The sequence below is a fragment of the Hordeum vulgare genome, chromosome 6H (assembly GCF_904849725.1).
Source record: "Hordeum vulgare subsp. vulgare chromosome 6H, MorexV3_pseudomolecules_assembly, whole genome shotgun sequence".
Lineage (NCBI taxonomy): Eukaryota > Viridiplantae > Streptophyta > Magnoliopsida > Poales > Poaceae > Hordeum > Hordeum vulgare.
The window spans coordinates 13,104,251-13,123,305 of record NC_058523.1 but is presented as its reverse complement, the minus strand read 5'-3'; the positions used below and the strand labels follow the sequence as shown (position 1 = coordinate 13,123,305).

The following is a 19,055-nucleotide window of genomic DNA, read 5'->3' as shown; positions in this document are numbered from 1 at the left end:
ACCGAGGAGTCTCTCGGGTCATGTCTACATAGTTCTCGAACCCGCAGGGTCTGCACACTTAAGGTTCGACGTTGTTTTATGCGTATTTGAGTTATATGGTTGGTTACCGAATGTTGTTCGGAGTCCCGGATGAGATCATGGACGTCACGAGGGTTTCCGGAATGGTCCGGAAACGAAGATTGATATATAGGATGACCTCATTTGATTACCGGAAGGTTTTCGGAGTTACCGGGAATGTACCGGGAATGACGAATGGGTTCCGGGAGTTCACCGGAGGGGGGCAACCCACTCCGGGGAAGCCCATAGGCTTTTGGGGAGACACACCAGCCCTTAGTGGGCTGGTGGGACAGCCCCAAGAGAGCCTATGCGCCAAGATAAGAAAATCAAAGGAAAAGAAAAAAAAGAGGGAAGAAGTGGGAAGGGAGGGGGACTCCTCCCACCAAACCAAGTCCAACTCGGTTTGGGGGGGAGAGTCCTCCCCCCTGGCTCGGCCGACCCCTTGGGGATCCCTTGGACCCCAAGGCAAGGTCCCCCTCCCTCCTCCTATATATATGGGGCTTTTAGGGCAGATTTGAGACGACTTTCTCACGGCTGCCCGACCACATACCTCCATAGTTTTTCCTCTAGATCGCGTTTCTGCGGAGCTCGGGCGGAGCCCTGCTGAGACGAGATCATCACCAACCTCCGGAGCGCCATCACGCTGCCGGAGAACTCTTCTACCTCTCCGTCTCTCTTGCTGGATCAAGAAGGCCGAGATCATCGTCGAGTTGTGCGTGTGCTGAACGCGGAGGTGCCGTCCGTTCGGTACTAGATCGTGGGACTGATCGCGGGATTGTTCGCGGGGCGGATCGAGGGACGTGAGGACGTTCCACTACATCAACCGCGTTCTCTAACGCTTCTGCTGTACGATCTACAAGGGTATGTAGATCACTCATCCCCTCTCGTAGATGGACATCACCATGATAGGTCTTCGTGCGCGTAGGAAAATTTTTGTTTCCCATGCGACGTTCCCCAACAAATGCTACCGTCGTTCTAAGCAAAATAAGGTGCATAAAAGGATTAACATCACATGCAATTCATAAGTGACATGATATGGCCATCATCACGTGCTTCTTGATGTCCATCACCAAAGCACCGGCACGATCTTCTTGTCACCGGCGCCACGCCATGATCTCCATCAACGTGTTGCCATCGGGGTTGTCGTGCTACTCATGATAGTACTACTAAAGCTACATCCTAGCAAAATAGTAAACGCATCTGCAAGCACACACGTTAGTATAAAGACAACCCTATGGCTCCTGCCGGTTGCCGTACCATCGACGTGCAAGTCGATATTTCTATTACAACATGATCATCTCATACATCCAATATATCACATCACATTATTGGCCATATCACATCACAAGCATACCCTGCAAAAACAAGTTAGACGTCCTCTAATTTTGTTGTTGCATGTTTTACGTGGTGACCATGGGTATCTAGTAGGATCGCATCTTACTTACGCAAACACCACAACGGAGATATATGAGTTGCTATTTAACCTCATCCAAGGACCTCCTCGGTCAAATCCGATTCAACTAAAGTTGGAGAAACCGACACTTGCCAGTCATCTTTGAGCAACGAAGTTACTCGTAACGATGAAACCAGTCTCTCGTAAGCGTACGAGTAATGTCGGTCCAAGCCGCTTCAATCCAACAATACCGCGGAATCAAGAAAAGACTAAGGAGGGCAGCAAAACGCACATCACCGCCCACAAAAACTTTTGTGTTCTACTCGAGAAGACATCTACGCATGAACCTAGCTCTGATACCACTGTTGGGGAACGTCGCATGGGAAACAAAAAAATTCCTACGCGCACGAAGACCTATCATGGTGATGTCCATCTACGAGAGGGGATGAGTGATCTACGTACCCTTGTAGATCGTACAGAAGAAGCGTTAGAGAACGCGGTTGATGTAGTGACGGCGCTCCGGAGGTTGGTGATGACCTTGTCTCAGCAGGGCTCCGCCCGAGCTCCGCAGAAACGCGATCTAGAGGAAAAACCGTGGAGGTATGTGGTCGGGCTGCCGTGGAAAAGTCGTCTCAAATCAGCCCTAAAACCTCCGTATATATAGGTGGGAGGGAGGGGGCCTTGCCTTGGGGCTCAAGGAGCCCCAAGGGGGTCGGCCGAGTCCAAGGGGGGAGGACTCCCCCCCCCAAACCGAGTTGGACTTGGTTTGGTGGGAGGGAGTCCCCCTTCCTTCCCACCTCCTCCCTTTTTTTTCTTTTCTCTTGATTTTCTCTTCTTGGCGCATAGAGCCCTTTTGGGCTGTCCCGCCAGCCCACTAAGGGCTGGTGTGCCACCCTCAAGGCCTATGGGCTTCCCCGGGGTGGGTTGCCCCCCCCCCCCCCGGTGAACTCCGAGAACCCATTCGTCATTCCCGGTACATTCCCGGTAACTCCGAAAACCTTACGGTAATCAAATGAGGTCATCCTATATATCAATCTTCGTTTCCAGACTATTCCGGAAACCCTCGTGACGTCCGTGATCTCATCCGGGACTCCGAACAACATTCGGTAACCAACGATATAACTCAAATACGCATAAAACAACGTCGAACCTTAAGTGTGCAGACCCTGCGGGTTCGAGAACTATGTAGACATGACCCGAGAGACTCATCGGTCAATATCCAATAGCGAGACCTGGATGCCCATATTGGATCCTACATATTCTACGAAGATCTTATCGTTTGAACCTCAGTGCCAAGGATACATATAATCCCGTATGTCATTCCCTTTGTCCTTTGGTATGTTACTTGCCCGAGATTCGATCGTTATTATCCGTATACCTATTTCAATCTCGTTTACCGGCAAGTCTCTTTACTCGTTCCGTAATACAAGATCCCGCAACTTACACTAAGTTACATTGCTTGCAAGGCTTGTGTGTGATGTTGTATTACCGAGTGGGCCCCGAGATACCTCTCCGTTCACACGGAGTGACAAATCCCAGTCTTGATCCATACTAACTCAACTAACACCTTCGGAGATACCTGTAGAGCATCTTTATAGTCACCCAGTTACGTTGCGACGTTTGATACACACAAAGCATTCCTCCGGTGTCAGTGAGTTATATGATCTCATGGTCATAGGAATAAATACTTGACACGCAGAAAACAGTAGCAACAAAATGACACGATCAACATGCTACGTCTATTAGTTTGGGTCTAGTCCATCACGTGATTCTCCTAATGACGTGATCCAGTTATCAAGCAACAACACCTTGTTCATAATCAGAAGACACTGACTATCTTTGATCAACTGGCTAACCAACTAGAGGCTTGCTAGGGACGGTGTTTTGTCTATGTATCCACACATGTAAATGAGTCTTCATTCAATACAATTATAGCATGGATAATAAACGATTATCTTGATACAGGAATTATAATAATAACTATATTTATTATTGCCTCTAGGGCATAATTCCAACAGGAAGCTATAGATGACAAAGGACGATTTAGTGTAGCTAGGGGTCATTACTGATGTTCGTCCATGTAATCGAATAGACGGGCTCTAGTCCCGATAATTCAAATCTCCATATAATTGTATATATATGCTCGCTTGTAAGATAAGTTAATCTTATATATATATGCATAATTATTTCTATTTAAATTATATGAAAACTAATTCCTGAACACCAAACGAGGCATCACGTTAATATCCCGAACACCTAAACCCTAAAACCCTAAAACCCAAAAATAATTTCATTCAAAAAAAAACCCAAAAATAAGCAAAATCTGAAACTCTTTAGTCCCGGTCCGTGTAACGAACCGGGACTAAAGGTCCTGCCCCTGGGGCGCTACGAGGCGCCCACGTGGAGCACATTTAGTCCCGGCTTGTAACAGGGCCGGGACTAAAGGTTAGGCCTTTAATCCCGCCCCTTTAGTCCTGGTTGGTGAACCGGGACTAAAGCCCCTTACGGACCGGGGCTAAAGGCCCCGTCCCCACTAGTGAGTAAGAACTTTTTTCTTTTAGAAAGAAGAAAAGAAGAAGAGACTAACCATGGTGGTACCGACACCGAGATGGGTGCGGGAGATCGACGGCGGTGAGGAAGGGGACGGGACATAGACGGACCGCCAAAGCTACACAAAACTAGAGAAAATGGAGCTTGGACAAGGAGCTTCGAGAGGAGAAAGCTTAAGTGTGGCTTGGGCATTTCATCGAACACCTCATGTGCATAGGAGGTGAGCTAGAGCACCTCAAAGCTCTCCCACGGCTCGCGGTCGGGTGGTATATATAGGCCAAGCATTGGTCTCAGTTTGTGGACGGAACCGGGAGTGAAGGACAACATTTGATCCCGGTTCCAGTCAAAAACAGGGACCAATTGTTGTGGGCCAGGAGCGAGGCACATTCGTCCCGGTTCGTGTCTGGAACCGGGACCAAAGGGGCCAGACGAACCGGGACCAATGGCCCACGAGGCCCGGCCGGCGCCCTGGCCTCACGAACCAGGACTGATGCCCCCATGGGTCCCGGTTCGTAAGTTAACCGGGACTAATGGGATTTCATCAAGTGCACCAAAGCCCTCTTTTCTATTAGTGGTACATGAAGGACCGCGTGGAAGAAAAGAAGTCGGAGATGAACTACAATCGCACCGATAATCAGCTAGCGGACATCCGGACCAGGGCTTTGGATCGGGAGAAGTTTGTGTAGATGCAAAGAAAGATTGGCATTGGAGCTATAACGTAAAGATAATGACGTCATGTTTAGGGGGGTGATTGTTGGAAATAAACACGACTTAATTATCCCATATCTGTACATGTAGGTTACATGTGCACGTCTATGTCCGAATAGGACTCGTACATGTAGATTACAGGTTAGCTGAGACTTTGTGTTCGTGTACGTTTTCTAAACGTCACCGTATAAAAGTAGTATCGCTAGGTTTACCTAGTATAAATATACAAGTACCTGCCCCTTTGTAACAACCAGATCGTGAGCAAACAATAAAGTTTCCAGGTGCGACAAGCACCTGTTGCCATAACTCAGCGTATTGTGTTCGCGTGCACTCTTGACGAGAAAACAATCGATCGAGACGTGCGTGCGTGTGATGGTGTACGTGAAAATCAATCCACCAGTGTGCTTGCTTGCTCCTCGTGTACGTGTGCTAGCTTCTACGTGCATATCCGAGGAGGGGTTCCTTATGGTGCGTTGCAGCTCGGCGTAAGGTATCTCGACGAGACTGCATGTTTTATAATAAATAATTTTTTTAGTTTCAATAAAACTTTCCAAAATTACAGAAACATGTTTTATAACAGATGATATTTTTTTTCTTATTACATAGACTGTACAAAATAAGTGAAATGATTTTTTTAATTCAACAAATAGTAAATGAATTTACCTTCTTAATGGGTCGTATTTATAACAACAAATTAGTGGTCGGTGCGGGAGAGCCACCCTGCTGCTGGGTGGAGTTCTAGGGCCTCCATCGCCTGGAGAACTTTGTGTGGCCCATACAAAACAATCTCTAGCCTAAGCCCCCCACCCCCAACCCAGTAAGACAGAACGGCGCGGGAGGGACGGCTAGCTCCCAACGCATTTTTTATTTTGTTTTTATTAGTTTATTTATAATTTTAAAATGGAATATATTATATTTAAACCTTAGAAAAAAAATAGTTGTTGTTCAGAAAATGTAAAACAATATTTCCTCCCAGCCTTAGAATAAAATGTCATGAATTTATTCACACATTGAGAAATAAGGTATGTGGCATTTGCCAGAAAATGTTTATACAATGAAAACAATTTTTCATGCCATTCACAAAAAGTAAGTGACATTTCAAATGAACCTTCATAAGTTTCAAAAATATATACATGGCATTTTTTAATATATATACTACAATCAAAAAATTGTGTAGCATAATAAATGCTTTGTAACATTCAAGAACTGTTTCATGAAATGTTCACCAGTGTCAAAAATATGTACTCCCTCCGTTCCTAAATATAAGACCTTTTAGAGATTGCAATATGAACTACATACGGATGTACATAGACATATTTTAGAGTATATATTTATTCATTTTGCTTCATACGTAATCTCCTAGTGAAATCTTTAAAAGGTCTTATATTTTGAAACAGAGGGAGTACATGAGAATTTTAAAAAAGGTTTATAGAATGAAAAAATCCAATAGTATACAAAAAAAATTACCATTCAAAACATGCAAGTGACATTTTGAAGGAATATGCCCCTGTTTCAAATTATGCTTGTGACATTTAGATAACATTATACAATGTAAAAAAACGTTTGCATAATTTAGAAAAAGTTACTTGCCAGTAAAGAAAATGTTCATCGTGCATTTGAAATTTTGTAAGATGTATTAGGAAAAATGTAAAAGATATTCAATGTGTATCAAATAATGTTGCATGTGTATACTAAAATCGTACATTTGTTCACTAAAACAAATAGACATGTGTTGAAATCCAGAGAAAGGCAAAGAAGGAAAGAGCTCCAAAATGAAAAAAGAAACGAATAAAAACAGTGAAGAAATGCAGAAAAACTGAAAAATCAAACAAACTTGGTAAGGCAACAACGAAAAACAGAGAAAAGAATATAAAAAACAAGGAATAAACATTACTATCCGAAAAAGATCAAAAGATAGGGGGGAAACCATGTCAAAACCACGTTAACAGGTGACAGGCTAGCCCTGGTGGAGAGATGATGCGTTTTCTTGCCTCTCAGTCTACCTAAATATTATATTATATGGAAGATTCCTAGAAACACAAAATCGCCAGCCACACTTGTAGTCGCGTTCACTACCTTATGTTTGTTTTTTTTTTCCTTTTTATTAATTTCAAAACATTATATGGAAGATTCCTAGAAACACAAAAGATGATTCCTAGTAACATGCATGCATGAGTAAAGGAAGATCCTATACAGATCTTAGATCTGGGACGCATTACAACTGCAGCTGCTGCAAATAGCATCTGACCGAATACTCTAGTTACACCTCGACCGGACAAACAAAAAAGGGTCTCGCAATCCAGGTCTTCCTTCTTTGGCCTGCTGCTGCCAAAAAACCTGCCTGCCAATGCAAACGATAACACAGGGGTTTACAAGCTATGTGGATGCCTTTCGCGATGGAAGGCAGCTGCGTAGGTACACATGCCCATGCGTTGACAACACCAATCTAGAAATCAGTAGTACGTGGCGGCGCTGCCATAGTAAGCTTGGGGGGCGGCAGCCACAGCAGGTTGCTGAGGGTAAGCTGCTGCAGGTGCCGGCGCCTGTGCTGGGGTGGGCACTGGTGCTGCCACGGGCATCGCTGCAGGTTGTGCGTAGCTCTGCTGCGGGTAGGCCTGCAATATTTATGTTCGCCATCAGTTGGATTTCATTTCATTTAGCAGATTAAAAACTCTGATGACAGAGAAAATGCGACTCCCTCTATTCACTGTAATAAGATGTTTTAAGATTTTTACAAATCAGATGTATATAGATGTGTTTTAGTGTGTTTCGTAACTCCTTTCAGTCCGTATGTTTTCCATATTGAAATATTCAAAACATCTTACAATAGTAAACAGAGGAAGTACTTAACTAGCTAGAGAAGATGCAAGAGGCAATTGTGAACTATGTATGGTCAGATAACCAGTTACCCATAAGTTCAAACAAGTCATGTCGAAAAGTGGGGAACATTGTGCATCCAAAATTGCTCAAGCTATCATGGAACCAACAAATGAACATTGTGCACAATGTTCATTTTGTGGTTTCATGATAGCTTGCTAACATTGTGCACCCAAAGTTTAAAACAGAATACTATCATGAAACCACAAAATGAAATTGTGCATTCAAAACTGTTCATATCTATCGGTGGTAGCAGATTTGGTGTTCTTGGCAGTTCAACCGTGTGACTAATCCACAACTGACTTCACACGATGGAGTGATTATGCAACTGTCCTGACAACACATTCATGTAGGACACCATCGCTTCCGACTGAAGTAGAGTCACATACAAGGTTATAGAGTGGAGGGAATCCATGGAAGGATTGATCCCAAAAAAGAACATAATTTCAACCCACTATGTGCACAAATACAGTTGCATGTACTAAGCACAGCTAATGCCGACAAGCATCTTGCAGATTTAGGTGGAAACCAGAATCAGTACCTGGGCAGGGTATGTGGGAGGATAGGCACCATAAGCGGCTGCTTGAGGAGCAGATTGGGGCATTTGCTGGCTGTAGTCGTAAGCTCCATATGCAGGATAAGCAGCCTGCAGTGTACAAGAAGTAAAGTTCAAAAGCAGGCATATTACCTAGAGAAATGACCACAGCTACAAATCATAGATGAAAAAGTAACAATAACTCTTCTCTTCTCTATACTGAAAATTCTAAGATGCGGTAAAAAAACGTAGCATGGGAATGAACAACAAGATTGAGCAAATAAGCACATCTAAACAATAGGCCAGAGAAAAGAGCTGCAGAAATCAACTGCTTTTCATGTTGGCCGCATGGAGAAGGGCTCCACGTTTGGGAAGAGAAATAGACCTAAAAGCCAAACGATGAATTAAATAACCACCAGTCCATAATTGGGATGATTTGTAGAGGACTAGAGATTCTAGCTTGGGCATATCAACATCTCACTTCTCTTATCCATGCACAAACTAATGCATAAAATAGTAAAGCGTGAAGATAAGCAACCTGTTGTGCGTAAGCAGCCCCCCATTGCTGCGCTGATGCTTCAGAAGTCGCAGGCCAAACTGCAGGATTATGAGCATTTGGATCAGTTCCCATGACTGGTTGGGTGCCATCTCCGGTTTTAGCCATTTTATCTCTACCAGACATAACAGCATCATCGGCTCTTCGTTTCTTTGATGGCAGAATGCTCCTTTTACGTGAAAATAGAATAGTATGTCGAGTTGTAGCCTTCTTGATCAACTGTATATCCCCAAAGGTATCCAAAAACTGAAGACAATGTGCAAATGTATCAGTACAACTGTAAGGACTATTATGTTACATACAACTTTTAGGTACAAAAAGGCATTAACCACTTTCTTTCCCCTAAAACTTATCTACTCCCCACAACTCGCAGAATTGCATGTAAAGTTAGCACAAAAAGATGTACAATAGTCTCTCTTTAAGCGTTACCTCTAAATATATGGAAGATAATTCCTCTTTGTCGTTTAAGCTTGCCAGCTCCCCTTGAGTCTGCTCAGTTGTAAGAAACTTCTCCACCAGTGATTCTAACAAATCAATTCGCTTCTCAGACTGAAAGATCGACTCGAGAAAGATGACAGCCTGCAAAAATAATAATGAACAATACTCAGATCACATGGGACCGAAGAGGGTATTGGCCAGAAATATATAGGTGACAAACTGAAATAGTTCAGATAGAATTCATAAGTTGTAACCTCAAGAACTGGTTTAGTCATGTTAACTAGCCCGTGTAATCCACCTGAGACCTCCCTTGCCTTTTCCAAGTCACAGATCTGCACATTTAGGAGAATATATCAAATTTGACAAACAAAAATAAAGAGATATAGAAGAAACAAGATAAAAACTGAAATAAAAAACCAAACAAGTTCAACAAGCTCTCATTTCATGAAAGAATAGTTTTTCCCTAGCTGAAAAGACAAAATAAGAGCCTTCAGAATGTTCAACATATGCCAAATATTGTCATTTTTAAAAATGGTTGGTACATGCTTAACAACTGCAAGATGGTCTGTTCTTTACACCACTTATAGTCTGCTACCCATGCATGATCAATAAAAAATGCCAGATGTTTCAAATGGCAAAAGTTGGATAAGCATATATAATTATGATCAATGCAAAGCATGATCTCAAAGTTTTGACAAACACCTACCATATATAAGAAACGTGAGTACTGAATCAGTAGCATTGGTAAAAACTGGCTCTGCTCCTTTTCCTTTTCGGCAGCAATGGCTTTCTCATAAACTAAACAAGCAGATTCCTTATCTCCCTGTAAGGAAATAAGATCAGTAAAAATTTGAACAAAGACAAAAAAGGAAACAAGAGCAGTTTTTGTTTGATGAAGAGATACCAGCCGGTGCTCCATATTAGCATGCTTCACAATGGCTTCAAGTAGGCCAGGATATAACAATGAGTGGAGATGTTGATATTCTGCACGTGCTCCATCAGTATCACCATTAAGCTCTTTGAATCTTGCATTGAACAGATGGATCTCTGTCTGCTTCTGTATAAAATAATAAAAGAATTGGAATGTAGCTATCAGGAAAGCTATGCTATAAGCAATACGAAGTTATGCGGCATAAGAAAGAACAGTAAAGACGCTGGCTATCATGGACATGAGCGGCAAATTGGTAGCTTATTGTGATCATGACAAAAATTATAATTTTTCATTTTGATTCCTCAACGCATCAATATCAAACGAGATCCCAAAAAGCAAGTCTGCTCAAATAAGTACAGCATTCATAATTTATCAGGAAAGGGTTAAATTGTTTTTTAGGGCAGTAAAAATACATATCTGAACAACCTACAATCCAATTAAGCTATTTACGAAGTTCGATTGTTTTTCTCAACATGTCTACATGGAAAATAAACTCATAGTAGGTGCAAAAGTAAGATGTTATGTGGCAGTCAAAACTCTTCCACGAGTAGGGAGAAAGAATTTTGGTTGGATCCATGCACACAAATTTGCAGTTGATGTACGAGCAAGAGTAACAACACATTGTTACTTTGTACAGATTGCAACACATAATATTATCAATAATACCTTGACAAACACGTGAGTTGCACGAGCAAGAGCATTGTTCGCTAGTTCTAGGCTTTGTCTATCCTCCATGCATTGCACATAGCGGATCCAGAATTCTGAATAGCTAGCACACGCAATAACACATCTTTCGTATAACTTGATAACCTGAAACAGTATTGTGTACCATCAGAAAATAGACAAAACGAAGAAAGAAAAATGAATATAAAGCAGAAAAAGAATTATGATAATGACAACAAAAAAGAGAAGTTCACACAGGTTACTCCATTAGCTGATTAGGTTGGCCCCTCCAAAAGAAAGGAGGGACCATCCTTGCTCGATAGATAGATGGTTAAGAAGGTGAGCATTAAGCAAATACCTGCATATATGAGATTCAAAATTCAAACAACTGATATTTGGTACCAAATATCATTAACCCAGAACGGCCACTGACAAATGAAAGTTTGGAGTACTTAGCCTCATCGAAACCAAACATTATGTCCATGCTCTATCCTCAGTTCAATATCCCATTACAAAGGAAGCTTCGTCCAAATACTAGCCGTTAAAGCATATAATGAAGCCAATAAGACTAGACTGTAAGTTGAAAGATTCCAGGCATTGCAGGAAATCTACTAAACGAAAATGTGATGACTGATGGAACTGCAATAGCATACCTTATTAATGTCTTCTTCCCTCTCCATAAAATCAAGATAGCTGTGCCAATTTTCAAGCTCTGGTTTATCAAGAGGCTTGACATGAAAGTATGGTCTTCTAATAGCTTGCTCAAAACTAATAATCTTAGATTCATACTCTTTGGCCTTCTTATACAACTCTTCTCTAATGGAAACATACTTTGCCTTGTCCTCTGCTTCGGTTGAAGATGAAACTTCAGGCTCTGCAGTTTTTTCTACATCATTAGGATGTGCCTCCCCGTCAATGACCGGAGCACTATTCTCAACAGTAAGACAATACATGGAAGTTTCCTCAGCAGTAAGTATTTCTGACAGGCTCCGTGTTGCAGTCAACTCCTTCAAGCTAAGCAAAAATAGCAGTTAACAGTTAGACTCACAAGAAAATACATATTTTATGTTCCCTAATATTGTTATATAGTTATTAAGAGCTGAGTTAAATTGCAAATTAAAATCCCAGATTGATTAATAAATAGTATATGATGATTGTGTTCGTTGATTCTTTCATAATACAAATCAGCAAATCACATTAACTAGGATGCCGTATAGATTTGTCATAATATAAATAAAAGTGGCAACTGACAAGAGAACATAGTAAGTACTTAAATGCATAAATAATGTCAATGACTCACCAATTAAAGTACCGATCAAGCTGCTGTATAGGGTGCTCTAAAATTCTTGTGTATACCGCAGCTAGATGATTCCATGCTTGAAGTGATTCTTCATACTTGATGTACTCATCCCACAAAGTATTGGAACGATAATCTGTTCCAACATATGCCAAACCCCGATCAAACAGCCTGGAAAAAAACAGTGGGTTTAGTTACTGATGAAAGAATGAAATAATCAATCCCCAGACAAAAAATACATTAGATAGTTTCCAGAAACACTAATGATGGCTTGTGTGATCAAACAATGAAAGCTACATTTGAATCGAAGGAGGACTGAATGTTTCTTGACAAACATGTTCAAAACTTAACTAGTTTGTACTAAATGACTAATATTGACTATATGAAAATACTTACATTCCCTCTATCCAGGTTTATAGGGCATTAGCAGATTTTTTACATCCTCGACAATTTGAGTAACGAAACATGTGTATATGCCACCAAAAGCATATCATTGGATTTGTATTCGAATGAAGTTTCTAGACATATATTTTTGCTGGTATATAGTATGTTGAGGACCTAAAAATCTGTGCACGCCCTACAAACCCAGATGAAGGGAGTACAGATTATAGCTGCTACAAAAAGAAAAAGGTCAAACAGCTGTTGTACTTCATGGGAAGAGATTAGTCATTACAACTAAGAGACATGCATGGAGTCTAAGAACACACTGCCTAAGCCAAATTTGAATATATGCAACAGTTCCATGGCCTACACTACCACAAGGACTGCGGAAATACAGTGATGTATTATAAAGCATTTCATCAATCATTCCTGTCCAGATGCTAAGTATTGTGAAATCACTTCTCATCATGCATTCTTGTATACATACAGCCTAAAGTGCGGTAGTTAACAAGTCAAGACACAATAAGAAGTGAAAAACTTGATCATAACAATTCGGGTATTCAATTGCTACCTTCTGATGACATCTGGGTCGTTGTATGTTGAAATCGCAAACTGGCAATAATTACACCATATGTCCACTGAATAAGTAACTGCAAGAACTGCCCGTTCATAAACCTCAAAAACTTTATTGACACCGTCAAGGCGGCCTTCATGATCAGCATATTTCTTCCAATAGCCAAAGCACAGAGGGAACTCGGCAAGAAATGCATCATACACTTTGCGTATCTTCACTATGTTGCTCTGAGCAGGAATATAGGAAGAGTATGGCGTTAGCACAAACTTGTCTATCATTAAAAATCCATCTTAATTTATTAGTCATCCAGATCAAATTTACATCTAGCGTTGTTCACTGAAACAGGAATAAGGAAAACTTGACAGGACTGCAGTAGGACAATGATGAAACTACGCAGATGAAGTCAAACAAGATTGGCATATATACTGGGGTCCTACAAGACAGAAGAATGTAGAACAAAACGTGCTAATCAAAACACGGGAGCGAGTGACCGTCCATCCATGCATGCATAACAAAGGCTGACAGGACTGTGTGGTGCACAAAATACAGATCGACGGCATATAACGGAACAAATATCTAACACGTGTGGGAACAGGACAAGGACAAGCTGCTGAAAATCTGCACGCATATACATATATATAGCAGGTTGCAAAAGGGAGAATGATGCATCGTATGTATGGTAAGGCGGCAGCTCGAATTTCACCTCGGCGATCCTCTCGGTCTCCTCGATGAGCGCGGTCCAAGCATCGAAGTCCAAGCAGTCGGCGGTGACGACACCCCACAACCTGGCCTCTTCCGCCGAAGCCATGGCTTCGGAATCGCAGGCAGCAAAACACATTATTAGCAGCAGCAACAACAAAAAAAATAGCAGGCGGGCAGGCAGGCAACGTGACCGGATGGAGAAGACTTCCGCCCCGGCGGCATTACCATCCTCGTACGCCTGCTCGGGGACCATGGGGTCGGCGGCGGCGCCGTTCTCCGCGGCCTGGTAGCCCGCCGTCTCGCCGGAGGTGCCGTTCAGCGAGGCGTGCTCGGCGGGGTGCGCGGATCCGCCGGCTCCCTGCGCGGCGTCGTACGGGGCGACGCCCGGGAGGAGCGGGGGCGGCGGGGGGAGGACCTCGGCCGGGTCGCTGCCCAGGCCGGCGTCCAAGGGCGGCGGCGGGGGCGGGGGGAGCCCCGCGTCGGCTCCCGCTTGCGCGTCGGGGTTCTCCATCCCCGCGCGCCCGCGAGCAGCGGTTCGGTGGCGGCCGGAGCGGGCGAGGCGGCGGCGGCGGTGGTGGGAGAGCTGGGGAGCGCGTGGGTGGGTTAGGGTTTTCTCGTGCTTCCTTCCTGCAGGGCGCGGCGGCGGATTGGATCAGGGGTGGGGTGGGGTGGGGTGGGGGTGGGGTGGGGTGGGCCGTCGGACAAGTAGAGAGGCAGGCCTACGAGAGAGTCCGTGGCTGTCCCTCCCACCGACCCACCCTGCCAAGAATTGCTCTCAAATTTTGGATTCCCTCTTGGTTTCTTACCACCGGCGAACGAACGAATTTGAAAACAAATTGAAATGCACGCTATGATTGGGGGAAATACCCTGGTGGAAGCATGGATTCCTTCCCCCCAATGCAAAAAATGAATTCGGGACATGAAAAAACATTAAAAAAAAACGCCAGGCATATCCAAGCAGGCGAGGCTCGTCGTGAAGCAAAAAAAACATCTATCCACGTCCGGGTAGGATTGATCTTCAATCTATAGGATGGTGTAATAGTGGATGGGCACGAGAGAGGAATACTTCGGAGACGTGCATGCCTCCGTGGAACAATGTCACCTCGGGGGGAGGGGTGTCGAGAGCGTGAAAATTCTGGATTCTCTCTTGATTCTTACCCCTGGCGAATGAATTAGAATGAAATTGAACATAAAAGACACCCCTCTGTCCCTCTCACTGTGATTGGCAAAATACCACGGACACGCCTCTGGCCCGCTCGCTGTGATTGACGAAAAATACCCCTGAGGAAAGCATGGTTCCCCCATCCCTCCCCACATGTATATCCCGCGACATTTTCACCAGTCCCGGTGAGAAGGGTAGTTTTGTCGGTTTTGATTTTGTGAGGTTCTCTCGCTCTGACCATCGGTGATTGATCGGGCACATGATGTGCGCAAACATGCAGCCCCGAAATTTCATCAAAAAAAGTCGCGTGGATGCTTTAGGGAGATAAGCCTCGTGGCGCTCAAGCAACTCATTGTCGTGAGATGTGGTATGCCTAAAAAGTATGCTATCAACTTCGTATTCGAAGAAAATTGATGATCTAGGGCTACAGTCTTAGATGAAACTAGTAAATAGGTGTTTGATTCGAGATAACTGGAGCAACATACCAAACATGTTCGAGTAAATCAATGCATAAAATGAATCCAAGATATGAAAAGAAATAACAAAAACGTTGTGTATATCCAAGCACCCCAGCTAGGTCCATCATAAAAAAACAAACACAAAACATCTATCCACACACGGGTAGAATGGAACTCGAATCTAGGGTGGTGTAATAGTGGATCAACACAAGAGAGGAATACTTCGGAGACGTGCACGCCTCCGTGGAACAATGTCACCTTGGGGGTGTCGAGAGCATGAAAAAATTGTCGGTGACTGGGAACAGGAAGGAGAGCATAGAGGGGAAGACAGGGGATACCGTAACTTGTTTTTTGCACGAAGAACCCTAGAGAAATCTTTGATTCAAAGGATTTTAAAATGGTATTAGTCTCTAGGATTTTTCTTGTTGTTGAAGAAGGTTCACAATAACTTAAGCATCAATAGTAAATTCCTTTGAAGCAAATGTCCTATCTTCTGAAACTATGACATCCAATAACACATTTGAAAGACACACATTTCAGTTCAAAAAGAAAGATACACTCTTTTTTTAAGCTCGAGAGACGCAAATACTGAGTAGAATATTACAGGAAAATACAAATGGTATTCAGCATGGCCGCTCTTAGGGGCTCACTTTTATCAATGGTCTGGGTCACACTTTCTCTTTGAACCCATAAAACCGTTGATTTACTCTAGACGAGGAGGACAATGTACACAAAGTTCCTATCAGTAATGTTACACATACATAGTTTTATAGGGGTTTTACACGCAGGTGGATTTTGATTGAAGATAAAGGGGAATGAGGGCCCCACCCTTCTTAAAAACAGGGGTTAATTAAAAAAAATCCTAGTCAACGTATAATCTTGTGTAACTCTTTGTACATTTAACATTTTTAAAGTTCCTATATAGTTTCAATAGTTTAAGTTTCACATGCTTCTTTTGTCATAAGATGGCAGTCTGATTAAAAACAATCCAAAAGTTTTCCTCGTTTCTTCATATGTACATCATTTTTTATTATTGTTTTAAACATCCAAATCAAAATACTCCACATTTGCTTTACATTAGTTTTAGTTGTTTTATAGAAACTACTACATTTTTTGACAAGGTTCCGATAACAACGTGATGAGAGGTATCAAAGTTATATCCGTACTTCTTACCACTTATATTGACTTATATATCTTTACTTAATACTAAAGTGGCTATTGTCTCTGTCCACTTATCATCGTGACAGTTTTGTAAAAAAAAACCTATTTTTTTAGATAATTAAATCCATAGTCCCTCTTTAAGTGTGTAAGAAAATGTTTCGTTGTTTTAAAAAACTGGCTTTTATGGGAACCAACCCGCAGCCCACATGAATTAAGAAGTAACGGTTCGCGCGATGCTGTTTCGTTCTGTGTGTGCAGCGGTAGGAGCGAGCGCACGAAATAAGCGACACCGCGATGCCGTTTCGTCCCACGCGCTGAACCACTTATATCGTGCACATGATTTTTCCGCCTCCGCTGAAGCGTCTGAAGTGGTTGTGCGTGTGAAAAAAACACTTATTTTTTCAGCACGACGTTTGTATAGTACGGCTGACAGTGGCGGAGGCAGGAATAATTTCCACGTGTGGCGGAGTTTATGAACGAAAAAACCGTGTTTAACTCAACTATGAAAGGTCTCATTAAAATACTCGATATATATTACTTGGTGTTCAATAGATACAACCAAAATCCAAAAATGAAGTGTTGGCACTCTAAATGGCTCAGTTGATGAAGATTACATGGATGATCGGTGGCCAATGTATCATCTATATTAACTAAACGGGCATAGAAATGACCTATGAAACATACATACCATAGATAAATCATGAATTAGTAAGGATAGAAACCACATTACACAAGTGAAGGTAGTTAGGAAGAATTGATACCCATAATGAAAACAATTCGATTGAAGCGATCAAGGGGAAGAAGGACACCAAAATTATACCTTTCATTACATACTTAATCATCTTTCGTCGACATCGCAATCTGCAACCCTTGCGGACTCGCCACTGCCTTCCCCGATCGCAGCCTCACGGAGTCCCTGCCGCCAGTTGCCGCCTTGCCGGTCGCCGGTGGCTGGCTGTGCGCCCACGGCCTATTGACTGTCGGCTGTCGTGCACTTGTGCCTTAGGCTGCCAGTAATGGTGGTATTATAAGTAGTATCATGCATGCCAATTAGACAATTTTAATAATATGACATAGTATTAAATGAAGAAAGAGATGGTTGAGTATCATATTAGGCTAGTCCCAGTGCTCCAGCCTGGATGGGCGCCTAGCCTGCCACATTGGTAAAAATCAGACGCGACAGGTTAATTAACTAGGAGAGAGAGCGTACCAGTATCCCCGCGAGGAAACGATGCTAGGCGCTGGCTCCTAGGCAAAAGGTGAAGTTCATTGATCTTGTGCGCTAAACTGAGTTCGTGAGTCGTCGCTTCCTTTTCCCCATTCTTCCCTGACTCCCTCGGATGCAGCCCATGCCGCCCCTTCTTCTTCTAGCCTAGCGTCGGCGCCTCAGTGCACCACATCGCCCGTTGCCCGCAGCACCGCTTCGCCCCTCACCGTCGCCCGCAGAACTGTCGCCCATCCTCAGCCAGCCGGTTCCGCCTTTGTTCGCCGCAGCACCACCGACTCCTCCTCGATTCGCCGCCAGCAGCAGCTCCTCCAGCCAGTCACCACCTAGTCACTGGTAAGGGCAAGCATGCGATGCAAAATTTGTATGGATTTTGTATCATATGTCCATGGATTTGTATCATATTCAGATATCACAAACTGAAGGAGCCAGCCGCATATATTCAGATATCACAAACTGAAGGAGACATCTCCTTTTTTTATAGAATCAAATACATTCTCATGTGTTTCACTTAAGGAATATTATATCTTTTGATGACATCTTATTGTCACTTTATGTATGGACTCAAGTCAAATATATTCCCATGTGTTTTACTTGAGAAATGTTATTTGCTTAATACTACATGTCAGAAGTAGGCCACAAAGTTTGCATGCTACAAAATATCCTATAACTAATTGAATGAAGAGCTCTTAGCTACAGGAAGCTAAGCTTCTATGCATTGGGAAGCTTGGATGCTAAGGTATTTAATATGCTTAACACCTCATCTAAGCACCTGTGCATTGAAAGTAGTCTTATGATACCGTATCATATTAAATGATGTGCTACTATGTGCCATGCATGACAATAAATGAACCATCCTATGATAATAACTTATGATACTATGCACTACGGATGTAGTATCATACACTAGTATCATATGCATGATACTAGTATCACTAGTGGAAAACGGGCCTTTGGCCTGGACCCTTTAGTCCCGGCCTCCATTTGGGCCGGGACTAAAGGCCCGGCCACGTCGCCCAAAATCGCAATGTCGCCCACGAGGCTTTGGTCCCGGCCCATAAGGAGCCTTTAGTCCCGGTTTGTGTCTCAAACCGGGACTAAAGGGCTACGCGGTGTGCAACCCGCATGTGCGCCACCTTTAGTCACGGTTTGTGTCTCAAACCGGGACTAAAGTCCTCTGCCTATATATATTGGCCACTGCCCCCTCTCCCCTCTTCCTTGCATTTTTCTTGGATGGAAGAGTGTGGGTGTGTGCTAGCTCTCCATTTTTCTTGGATGCACTAGAGGTGTTCGTTGAAATGTGTGTTAGAGCGATGCCGCTTCAGTTCACCGAACACAACTACGATATGAGATGCCCGAGCCACGCTTAAACCTCTTCCTCTTTATT

General features: G+C 43.1%; 1 protein-coding gene across 1 annotated transcript; it reads right to left on the bottom strand.

The window, feature by feature from the left end:
- Positions 1–6,857: 6,857 nt before the first annotated feature.
- LOC123406245 (pre-mRNA-processing factor 39) lies at positions 6,858–14,311 on the bottom strand. Its single transcript, XM_045099732.1, has 13 exons — positions 13,888–14,311; positions 13,664–13,770; positions 12,958–13,187; positions 12,009–12,176; positions 11,362–11,722; positions 10,712–10,855; positions 10,019–10,171; positions 9,821–9,937; positions 9,369–9,446; positions 9,106–9,255; positions 8,659–8,922; positions 8,127–8,231; positions 6,858–7,323 (listed from the first exon to the last, which is right to left on the bottom strand). Exons 1-13 carry the CDS (start codon positions 14,171–14,173, stop codon positions 7,162–7,164), a joined length of 2,325 nt encoding a protein of 774 aa, XP_044955667.1. The 5' UTR covers positions 14,174–14,311; the 3' UTR covers positions 6,858–7,161.
- Positions 14,312–19,055: the final 4,744 nt, after the last annotated feature.

What these genes read in the sequence shown, in the direction of transcription:
- LOC123406245 (XM_045099732.1), bottom strand. Translation starts at nt 14,173, where the DNA reads ATGGAGAACCCCGACGCGCAAGCGGGAGCCGACGCGGGGCTCCCCCCG. An exon ending in TGACTAAACCAGTTCTTGAG is followed by an intron (nt 9,256 to 9,368) that starts GTTACAACTTAT and finishes TTATTTTTGCAG; the next exon opens with GCTGTCATCTTTCTCGAGTC. An exon ending in CTCCCACATACCCTGCCCAG is followed by an intron (nt 7,324 to 8,126) that starts GTACTGATTCTG and finishes TAAATATTGCAG; the next exon opens with GCCTACCCGCAGCAGAGCTA.